The 11,618-nt window shown below is 50.8% G+C and overlaps 2 protein-coding genes across 2 annotated transcripts; both read left to right on the top strand.

Annotated features, from left to right (window-relative positions):
- The first annotated feature begins 398 nt into the window (after positions 1–398).
- Rps5 (ribosomal protein S5) lies at positions 399–4,807 on the top strand. Its single transcript, XM_041653790.1, has 6 exons — positions 399–546; positions 1,296–1,404; positions 3,497–3,706; positions 3,833–3,961; positions 4,514–4,612; positions 4,691–4,807. The coding sequence occupies exons 2-6, from the start codon at positions 1,297–1,299 to the stop codon at positions 4,757–4,759; spliced, it is 615 nt and encodes a 204-aa protein (XP_041509724.1). The 5' UTR covers positions 399–546; position 1,296; the 3' UTR covers positions 4,760–4,807.
- A 1,102-nt stretch (positions 4,808–5,909) lies between these two features.
- Rnf225 (ring finger protein 225) lies at positions 5,910–7,906 on the top strand. The gene is made up of 2 exons (XM_041653787.1): positions 5,910–6,746; positions 6,831–7,906. Exons 1-2 carry the CDS (start codon positions 5,910–5,912, stop codon positions 6,987–6,989), a joined length of 996 nt encoding a protein of 331 aa, XP_041509721.1. The 3' UTR covers positions 6,990–7,906.
- The last annotated feature ends 3,712 nt before the right edge of the window (positions 7,907–11,618 follow it).

An 11,618-nucleotide genomic window follows, 5' to 3' on the forward strand; every position in this document is an offset into this window, starting at 1 on the left:
CCCGTACCGGAAGCCTGGGACTCGCAGAGCGCGGCTCGCCCGGAGGGTAGAGGGTGGAGCCGGTGCTTGCAAACCCGGATCAGTGATTACCACCGAACCCGACCCCACTATTTTGGCGAGAACTACTGAGCCGAGCTGGCTGCCTTAGCTAGGAACCCACGGCCCATAGCGCCTTGGTTTAGCAGCCCTTTTGATGTGAGCTTGGAATGCCCTTTTTAGATATGGCGGCCTTCGTTCCGCGGACGTTTCTGCGCATGTGCACCGACTCAAAAGCTTAGCAAATATTTCAGACATCCGCCAGAAGACGGTCGTGGCGCTGTTTCTAAAAGTGCACATGCTCTGTGTGGCTCAAAGGGCACGTCTCATCCTAACTCCGGATTGGTCCATAAGCACATTTATTCCTTTGCGCATGCGTCCCTGCCTCTGACCCGGAAGTTTTTGCTTCACTTAAAAGCGCCGGCCCGCTGCGCGCGGCCTCTTCCTGTCTGTGCTAGGACGGCGCGTGGTCCACGCCGAGCGACCGAGAAGCCCGGTCTGCGCCCTCAGGTGAGGCTGCGAGGGGACCGGAGTTCCAAAGAGACGGACTTGTGTGTTCTGAGGGGCATTTGGAGACCCGCAAGCGGGACCCGAGGCTTGGGCCTTTCCGTTTGGACCTCACCTCTTCCCTCATCGGAAAAGTGTCCAGGAAACTCGCGCGGGCCGGGTTACTCCTCGCCTCCAGTTTATACAGTATTGACTCCGAACTTTTCGAACTTTTAACACTCGGGGCCCTAGGGGAATTACTTGGATTCTAGAGTTATATAGCAACCCGAAATCTAGTTTCGCGGTGACCCTTTTGTTCGGTATACATTTTTTTTCTCGATAATAGCCTTTAGCTTCTCCATAGAGTTAGACAAGGATTGAAACATGGGTATTGATTATCCCTCGGGGTTCATACTGTGGTCTTTATTCCTTTATTTTACTGATGGAACTCTGAAAGCATTTCGTTGCTTTATAAATGTACGGGATAGGTGCCGGTGGGTACCTGCGTGGCTTCTTGAGCTATCCAACTGGGTTCCATGTACCAGCTGTTTAGCTTGGTGACTGTCGGGACTTAGACCTTCCGCAGTAAAGAGCAGATTCTTCCTACAACTCAGTGGTTTTCCTAGGTTTGGAGAGATGGTCAAAGCTTTCTGGGTCCCATTTTAACTTCTCAGTTTTCCACAAAGTGGCGATTACTCTCACCAGCTGGCGGGAATGCGACTGTTCTAGGACGGCCAAGCAATAACGGTTTCTTGTCATTATCCTGTCCCCAGAATGACTGAGTGGGAGACAGCCACACCTGCCGTGGCAGAGACCCCAGACATCAAGCTCTTCGGGAAATGGAGCACTGATGATGTGCAAATCAACGATATTTCTCTGCAGGTAAAGGAACTCGGTGGTATTCTTGGCTTTGGGTTGGGAGCAGATGTGGAGTCTTCCAGTTTAGAAAAAGATGTGACACCTAGGTTGAAATCAGTTTATGTTTACAATTAGGTAGAAGAACAATAAGTTAACAGCCACATATATGCCTTATTATAACCTGTACCACCAGTTGTTACAATGTGTTGCAATTTTATTTTTTTATTCCTGAGTCCATTGGCTTTTGAGACAGGGTCTCGGGTATGTGGCCCTGGCTGGCTTGGAACTCTTAAAGATCTTCCTGCCTCTTCCCCAATTGCTGTGACTAAAGGCATGTGTCACTGCATCTGGCTTGGTATCATTTTGCATTCATACATTCAGTTGGCAGGTATCCTCTGTTGAAAAAACCACTTTTAACCAACTGAACAGTGTTGGCATCTTTGACAGTCAGTTGGTAAGCTGGGTGTGGTGGTGCATCCCTGTATTGCTGCGCAGAGGCTGCAGAAAGAGGATTTTGAGTACCAGGCCAGTTGGAGCTCCATAGTGAGGTGTCCCCTATTCTCCCCTCCCCCAAAATATCAGTTGGCTTACGGGTGTGTGGGTACTATTTAGTGCGGTGTTACTAGAGGTGCGAATTAAGTAGTTGTGCTGTTTCTGCCTTTGCACTCATGCCCCCTTTGAGACAGTCGTTGTTCAGGCTGGCCTGAAAGCCCTCATCTGGTGGAAAGAGCTGGTAATCTCTTCTGCATTCTGCCTACATGCAGCGATTTAAGGCATATACCACCACACCCAGTTTTACACACTGCTGGAAATTGAACCCAGGGTTTTGTGCGTGCAAGTCAAGCCCTCTACTGACTTCAGGTACATCCTTAGGCCCAGTTGTCCCTTTTGTTAACTTCTAAAGATGCCACAGAATGAGCCTGTGTGGTGGCTCTGCTTGTAAAGACAGTTGCTGCTAAGCCTGACAACAAAGGTGTAACCCTTGGAGTCCACAGGCAGAGGAGAGAACTGACAGCTGTAAATTGTCCTCCAGCTTTCACAAACAGCATGGACAAACTAAATAAAGAAGAAACATACACAATAGAACCCATTGTATTCAGGCTTGTTGGTGGGTCTTTGTGAGTTTGTTTGGGGAGGTTTGCGATCTTATTTTTGCTATGTTGTTGGGGATTGAACTCCGGGAGTTTTCACATGCTGGACCAACTTCCACCCAACTGCAGTGTGTGTCTACCCAAGAACTGCTTAGGTAAGAGGTGAGATTGTAAATGTATTTTGATTCACAGGTCACATCGAATCTCAATTATTTTTTTCGTTTTTGAAAGAGAAACACAGTCTTACTATGTAGTTGTTGCCTGGAATTCCCCATGTGGCCCAGAATAATCTACCAAGTGCTGATGTGCTGTCAGGTGTCATGGTGCACAGGACAGCCTTCCCCTCACTCAGGGTGTTTGCTCCAGAGTATCAAAATTACCTCAAGCCGGTGGCACATGCCTTTAAAGCCCAACACTCAGGAGGATCTCTGCGTTTGAGACCAGCTTGAACTACATAGTGGATTTCAGGCCATCTAGGGCTACACAGACTGTCTCCAAAAAAGAGGGGTGGGATGCTTTTGTTTGTTTTGGATAAAATGTCCATAAGTGATTCTGTTTTCTGTATCTTAGTGTTTTGTCTTAGGGAGTCAGATCTGCTGGAGTTACAGTTGTGAGCTGTCATGTGTGTGCTGAGAATTGACCTTGGATCCTTTAGAAGAGCAACCAATACTCTTAAATGCTGAGACATCTCCCCAGCCTCCATAATGTACAAAACTTAAATTCCTTTAAAAGAAGTACCTTCCCTCTTTTTTGAGGCAAGGTTCACTGTGTAAGCTGGTTTTGAACTGCTAGGGATCCTCTTGGCTCCTGAATGTTGGGATGTAGGTGTGTGTGCCCAGTGGGGCAGCACTCTTCCCTTTTTGTGTGTATGACTTAATCAGTCACTTGTTTGGTTCTTTTGCTCAAGGCTCACATTCCCAACCTGCTAGGGGAATGCCATGCCTTGAGCCACTTCTCAGTCTCCTTTGATGCCCATCTGGGGGCTGGTCCCATCGCTGACTGTCCCTTCATCCTTTGCCGCCCAGGATTACATTGCTGTGAAGGAGAAGTATGCCAAGTACCTGCCCCACAGTGCCGGGCGGTATGCCGCCAAGCGCTTCCGCAAAGCCCAGTGCCCCATTGTGGAGCGCCTTACTAACTCCATGATGATGCACGGCCGCAACAACGGCAAGAAGCTCATGACTGTACGAATTGTGAAGCATGCCTTTGAGATCATCCACCTGCTCACTGGTGAGGTAAGACTGCCCTTGATTCATGCAAAACTTCACAGTACACATGCCCGATTCATCACCTATGAAACTGCCTTGTTTTGGGGGAAGTTGGGAATGGATGGCAGACTCATGGCCCCCCCTTTCTGGCAGAACCCTCTGCAGGTCCTGGTGAATGCCATCATCAACAGTGGCCCCCGGGAAGACTCAACACGCATTGGGCGAGCCGGGACAGTGAGACGGCAGGCTGTGGATGTGTCGCCACTGCGCAGAGTGAATCAGGTGTGTCGGAGGCTTGTGAAGGGCTGGGGCAGGAACCACCAGCATGAGTGGGTGGAGTTCTCTCTTGCGTGTTTTACCCAGAGCCTCACTTCCTCCAGGAAACCTTCCTGTATTTCTACCCTGTAATGGGGCAGGTGGAGCCCCAGCCTTCCTAGCTCTGGTTCATCTCATTCCTAGTCTATATAGTTTAACATGAGGTTTAGGTTTGTGGGTTGGTTTTTTTTTTTTTTTTAAATTTTGATCCATTTATGAGCCTGTTGAGCGGTTGCACATTTCTGTAGTTACAGCTACTTGAGAGCACAGGATTGATTGCTTGATGCCTGAGCACCATGAAGTCAAGAGCACCTCACACTTTGCTGCCAGTTCTTAAGCCTTTTAGTAAGGGCCATGTTTTCTTTGCCCTCTATGTGATCAGCATCTGGTAGAATGTCTGCTTCCTTGTGTCTCATATCTGGGTGACAGCATAGTGAAAGGCTAACATCTGTACAGCTGAGTCCAGATCATTGAGGACCGGGGCCCTCTTGTGACCTGAGCTCTGTCTGTCTGTTCTAGGCCATCTGGCTGCTGTGCACAGGAGCTCGTGAGGCTGCTTTCCGCAACATCAAGACCATTGCTGAGTGCCTTGCAGATGAGCTCATCAATGCTGCCAAGGTGGGTTAGGGCACACAGGGTGGGTTGGACATCTGGGTGTTTGTCCACAATTCAGAGCTAACCACCTGTCTTTCGCAGGGCTCCTCCAACTCCTATGCCATCAAGAAGAAGGATGAACTGGAGCGTGTGGCCAAGTCTAACCGCTGATTTCCCAGCTGCTGCCTAATAAATTGTGTGCCCTTTGGGAAAGTTTCACCTGCCTGTGTGCTTGTCTGTCATTGAGGGGGTAGGGTGGGTGGCCTCCCATGGCCATAAGGGATACTCACCTTCCTGGTATTGTGTTTTCCTGTGGAAATCTGATTTCCCTGGCTCTCAGGACTACTGCTGGTCACAGGGTGTAAGCCCAGTGCTGAGACCCAGCAAATACTGAGGGTGCATGGGGCCCATTGCTCCTACCTTCAGTCTGACAGGTGTTAGTTTGATGGGGAAGGCTGGGGTGCACGGTCTTGAGGTTGTGTTTCAGATGGCCCATGTGTCTGGTCAAGGTATGATGGATCTAGTTTGCTCCCTCCCTTAGCATCATTTGTGTACAGGCTTCACTTATCCCTGGTAGCCCAACTGCAGAGGCTTGGCAGAGAGGCCACCCCTGCATCCAGTATAGATCAGACTTATTCATTCTAGTAGGAGGAGCCTGGTGGTGAGGTAAGCAGCCAGACGGGTTTGACAGGTACGTGGGAACCAGGAGAGGGCTGGCCCAAGGTCAGGTGGCCTCCAGGGAGGGGCATTTGACAAGCTACTAGCAGACAAGCCAGAATTGGGGTCAGAACAGGAGGGACTTGCTAGGATACTCCACAGGGACGGGTATCAACAGGTAGGTGTGGGGTTTGGTCTGTCTCTGGGTTTCTTAATTTGCTTCTCAGTTATTAGGTACCTCTTACTGTTCTGAAATCTGGTGGTCCTCAACCTTAGCGTTGGGATCCTTTAATTTTGATAACTGTTAAGAGCTGTAAATCTCTTCCTGTGGTCTTTGGTAACCCTTGTTGATGGGATGCGACCCACAGGTTGAGAACCACTGCCCTGGCGTCTTAACTATTGTTTCCTGTGGTACTATTCTGGTTTGGTTTGGTGTTACGTCTCCCTTAAGGACATGGCTCCTCCAAAACATTAAAACTGCTTCAGTTGATTAACCTAGTTTGTCTATAGACTTTTGGTGACAGTGGATCCAACCAAGGACTCCTCTTCTGCCTCCTTGAACCTACTCTTATAACTATTCTTCCTGCTCTTCCCTGAAATCTTGTCAACCAACCACAGCCTCCAGATCCCTACCTGAGCTCTTCTCCCCATAGGTACAATCTGGATGCCTTGTCCTCGACCGCCTTGGCTCCGCCGCCACCGAGCCTCCCAGGGCTCGAGCCCGGGTTCCCCAGGTACCTTGTCTGCACCCACGTCCCCTAGCAGAGGTGAAGAAGAGGACGCAGAAGAGGAGGGCGATGGCACCCCAGCCGACAGCCCCATCCTGCCCCCCGCATCTCCCATGGAGTGCCTTATCTGTGTGTCACCCTTCGACGGCATTTTCAAACTGCCAAAACGCCTGGACTGCGGCCACGTCTTCTGTCTTGAGTGCCTGGCACGCCTGTCGCTGGCTACGGCGGGTGGCGGAGATGCAGTGGCTTGCCCCATGTGCCGTGCGCCCACACGCTTGGCCCCGCGCCGGGGGCTTCCCGCTCTACCCACGCAGCCAGGTCTGCTGCCTCGCGACGCACGCGCGCAACCCCTACGCCAGGGCTCCGTGCGCTTCGATCGCCGCCGTGGGCTCCTGTACCTGAGGCCACCGCCGCCCTCTCCTGGGCCACGCAAGAGCCGCACCGTGCGTGCCCAGCCGCCTCCACCTCCACTGCGCCTTGGCCGCCCACTGTCTCGTCGCCTATCCCTGAGCAGCCCCACATGGGCCTTCAACGCGGCAGTGGCGCTGGCTGTGCTGGTGGCCGCAGGCCTTGTTGTCTCTGGTGTCTACATCTTCTTCCTCATCCCTCGTGTCACCACCTCCGGTCTTGTACGGCCACAGGTCGTAGCTCTGGGCCCTGATCCTAGCTTCTGGCAACCACCACGGCCCACGCCAATAACACCCTGGACCCACATCTGGATACCGCGCCCCACAAAGCCTGACCTGGACCCGGATGATACCCTGCCAGAGGCTACCAAGGACACGCCAGAGGCTACCAAGGACACGCCAGAGGATACCAAGGACACGCTAGAGGCTACCAAGGACACGCTAGAGGCTACCAAGGACACGCCAGAGCTTGAGGAAGCTGCCAAGGACCCAGTAGATTCGCAGGGGACCCTGGATACACCTCCTACACCACCTCAGCAAACTCCGAAGACAGAGACTGACCTTGGCTGGAACCTGCAGGCACAGGATGAAGGGAAAATGGTGTAACTACAGTAATAAATGCCTCAGTGCTCCAGGCCCAGGCTCCCTGCCTGAAGATATCTATGTCATCCCGGAGGGCATTAACAGAAATCTCCAGATTGGGGACTGGAAAGACACGAATTCTCTCAAACTACTGTAATCATTCTACAAGAATCCGCTGAGAATGTCTCTGATTCCCCAGGCCATCTAAGCTGAAGGTACCCTGGCCAATGACGGTTACTTGTGAACCACATCCCTGTGTAGGTCTAGTTGGGATACCCCTGATTCTCATCTCTGTGGAAGTCCAGGTGGCCTCTCCCCTAATGACATCTCTACAGGGCCGTGTCAGGGCACCTTATCCTTCACCTTGACAAGATGCTGTTGGAAGCCCACTGAGGGAGACACATTCCTGGTCAGCCTGGGGATGAAGGATTCTGGCTCACTCGTCCTTTGGACTCACCACAGTTGGGGCCGGGGCTCCCATCTTTGGAATACAAAACTGTTTACTATTCTGATTATGCACCTCGCTGCCCACAGCCAGTCTGTAAATTTCAGTACCTGCGCACCTGATCAGGACTGTGACTTGGAGGGACGGGGGTGGCCTGGCTAGGGCTAGGGATGGCTGTGACTTCTGAAGTAAAACCCAAACTGGTCTGGGAGTCTCGATGTCTCCCCCAGACTTTGGTTTCTGGGACCTACTCAATACCTTGTGGAACAGTTGTGGTCATCATGACTTGGAGAGCCAAGGCCTCCCTGTGGCTCAGACAGAAACATTCAGAGCGGGAGGTCCTGGTCCTCCCTAGATAATATGAGAGATGCTGCTCGTCCTCTCTTGAACCCTTTTATCCCCCATTTTCCCCCTTCTCCGGGGCTCCTCCAGCTCTGCCCAGGCTTCCCTCTGTGCCTCGGCTGAAGTCGAAGCCTTTCCAGTGTCAATGGAAGGTGGCTCCTGTCTTTCCAAAAGACTCTTGGCTTAGACACAGAGTAGAAGGAAGACAACTATTCTCTGCATAGGCTGACCATAGACCTCTGAAACCCCGTGTCCTGCCTTACCTCACCTAGCATGAGACGATGTGTGTTAAGGGCGAGCAGCATTTTCCAGAATGAAGTGTGACTTCTGTGTATTTGGAGGCTCTGTGTGGTTTATTTACATGTGTGTCCTTGGCACTAGGCATCGGCTTATACAGAATGCTTGCCCGGGAAGTGACAACATCAGGGATGACCGAGAGGCAGCCTGGGAATGCCCATGGGCACCGTAGGCTTGCAAGCTCCCAGCTGACAGGGGCCCTAGCATGCCTGTGGGAGCAACTCAGCGACCTTCCAGGTAGGGAGCCAGAGGAAGAACATCAGGGAGTCTGAGGGTGTGTCTTCCCAGACCAGTTCTTGGCTCACACCTGGTGCCAACGTCACCCACAGGGACTGGGATCAGTGCAGTGGGTCACTGGGAACCACTGCCCAGCTTTACGGCTGGTCCAGTGGGGATAGAGTGGCTGTTCTGCTTTAGTTTCCTCTGGCTACTGTAAAATTTACCCCTAACACCATGTCTTAGAACCACACACATTACCTCACAGTTCCGCGTCCAGAAGCCTAAGACCTTGTCATGGGGCCAAAACTGAAGTGCCGAACTAAGTGTGGCGGCACAGAACTATAATCCCAGCATCTGGGGTGTGGCGGCAGGAAGAACAATAATTCAAGACCACCCTTAGCTGTGCAGGGAGTTTGAGGCCAGCCCAGTTATGTGAGATTCTGTTGCAAAATAAAAATTAATAATCAATCAATAAACTTGGGGAGCCGACAGTCTCAGGTCCTTCTGAAGACTCTGAATCTATTTCCTTAGATTTCCAGCTGTTAGGATTGCCTTCCTTGGTTTGTGGTTTCCTCAGAGTCAGCAATACAACATCTATAAATGTCTCTGACCCGCTAGCTATCTTCTTTCACTTATCAGGATATTAGGAGCAAGTAGGAAGGTGATGGTGCACACCTTTAATCCCAGTACTCGGGAGGCAGAGGCAGCCAGATCTCTGAGTTTCAGGCCAGCCTGGTCTACAGAGTGAGTTCCAGGACAGCCAAAGCTATACACAGGGAAACCCTGTTTCAAAAAAAAAAAAAATGTAGGAGTACACTGGACCCACCTAGCCAGATAATGCAAGACAATTCAAGTGTGTGTGTGTGTGTGTGTGTGTGTGTGTGTGTGTGTCTGTCTGTCTGTCTGTCTGTCTGTCCTGGAACTCTCACTCTATAGACCAGGTTGGCCTCAAACTCACAGAAATCCACCTGCCTATGCCTCCCAAGTGCTGGGTTAAAGGCATGCGCCACCACCACCCATCCTGAATTTTTAAAAATTGTTATTATTGATTTATGTGTATGCATATGTGTCTGTGTATGTGCCCAATAAGGTGAGAGAAGTCAGCTCCCTGAAGCTAGAGTTTCAGGCAGTTGTGAGCTGCCTGATTGTGGGTGCTGGGAATGGAACTTGGGTCCTCTGCAAGAACAACATGTGCTCTTAACCACTGAGCCATTTCTCCAGCCTCTGAAAAATATATTTTAGAGACAGGATTTCTCTGTGTAACTCTGGTTATTCTAGAACTCTCTAGCCCAGGCTGACCTTAAGATCCACCTGCCTCTGCCTTCTAGGTGCTGGGATTACAGGCGTGCACTACCACCGCCCAGCTTCTGAATTTTTATTTTAAAGACAGTTTTTCACTGAGTTTTCCAGACTGGCCTTGTTGAACTTAAAGTCCTTCCCTTCATGCCTCAGCCTTTTGAGCAGCTTGGGTTACAGGCCTGTGCCTCCAGTCACAGCATCCCATTTTCAGATCCTTCATCACAGGCTCAAAGTCTCTTCTGTCACATAAGGTATAGTCCAGGGATTAAGATGTGAATGTTTTTGGAAACCGCTATTCGGCCCACTGAGTGGGGAGTGGGGTCTCAGAGATAGACCGCCCTCAGCCCTTCCTCCATCCCACCCAGGATGAGTAGGGGTAGGCAAGAGTAGACTTGGTCCGGACGGGTCAGAAGGGGTCTTCGGATGGCAATGCACAGGGGAGAGAGAGAAGAGTCTCAGCCTGATGGTGGTCCATGAAAGCTGCTTTAACGAAGAGACCTGGGGCTGGCTCAGAGATGGTTCAGCAGTTAAGAGACTTCTAGAAGTCCCGAGTTCAATTTCCACCAACCCCATGGTGGCTCACAATGATTATTGTAGGATCTGATGCCCTCTTCTGGCATGCAGGCAAATATATATAGAGAGAGCACTCATACATCAAATACATAAAAATCTTTAATTTTTTTTTTTAAAGAGAGGGACCCAACAGGTGGATCTGCATTTGCGTTTAGGAGCTAGGGTAGCCTATGCAAAGATGAGTGGACAATGTGAAAGCTGGGTAGACGCTGAGGGCCCTTCATTTCCAGTCCTAATCTACTGCCTCTTAAATGCTACTGCAGCATCTTCACCATATTCATCCCAGAGCTTGAAACCTGCGGTCATCTCTCCTCCGCTAAGAGGAGGCAGGAGTCAGAGCCCAGAGGTTGCCCAGCATCTGCTAAGTACTATCTCGGTGCCTCCCTACCTACTACTGCCTACACGGGGCTTAGGAAACCTCACAGTAAGCCAAGCAAGGTGTCCAATGCCTTTACTCAGGAGACAGAGGCAGAGGAAAGTGAGTTCAAAGGTTCAAAGTCAGCCTAGTCTACATAGAGAGTTGCAGGATAGCCAGGAGAACATAGAGACCTTGTCTCATATATATATTTTATGATGTGTGTGCGCGCGTGCATGTGCGCCATGGCATGTATATGGAGGTCATAAACCAACTTTCAGGAGTCATTTTCCCTTTCTACCATGGGAGTTCTAAGGACTGAATTTAGGCTACAGCTTTTACCTACTGAGCCATCGCACCAGCCCAGTCCTTCTCCTGAGCCCTGGACCTCTGTCACGCACACCGTGCTGGCAGATACCCACTCTCATCCACTTCATTCCAGAACTGTTCCTCCTCCTAGGTCATGGTGCCTTGGATCCCAGAAGGTGGGGGAAGCTTCGGTGTCTCCCAAGTATGCCCTTGGGTCTTCTATAAAATGGGTGACAAAAAGACACTTGCAGGGAATTCATTCACCTGTGGGTATTTCCTGAGCTCTTTTAGTGTACCAGAGGCAGCATCAGGACATCTTGGGAACAAGGCCAGACCTCAAGAGGCAGAAGAGAGGTCTAAGCAGACAGATCTATCATTCTGACCACAGTGTCTCAAGGTTTTTCTTTGGTTTTGGTTTTGTCATTTTGCCTTCCAAGTGCTGGGATAAAAGGCATTCACCACCATGTCTGGCCAATGCCTCAGCTATTATGATCATGGGGTCCCCAGTTCCCAAGACCTTTCCCAAGCCCTGTCACCAGTTTTCTTCTCCTGAAGTCAGGGGAGGGACACAAGGGGCTCCATTCTACCAGGTGGTTCCAGACTTTCTCAAGGATGGTCAAGCCGGGCGGTGGTGGCACATGCCTTTAATCCCAGCACTCGGGAGGCAGAGGCAGGCAGATCTCTGTGAGTTCAAGGCCAGCCTGGTCTACAGAGCTAGTTCCGGGACAGGCACCAAAGCTACAGAGAAACCCTGTCTCGAAAAACAAAACAAACAAACAAACAAAAAAAAAGGATGGTCATAAAGATCCCCTGC

Source organism: Microtus oregoni, unplaced genomic scaffold (assembly GCF_018167655.1).
Source record: "Microtus oregoni isolate MIOR12 unplaced genomic scaffold, Mior012 000006F_ref0000085, whole genome shotgun sequence".
NCBI classification, from domain to species: domain Eukaryota; kingdom Metazoa; phylum Chordata; class Mammalia; order Rodentia; family Cricetidae; genus Microtus; species Microtus oregoni.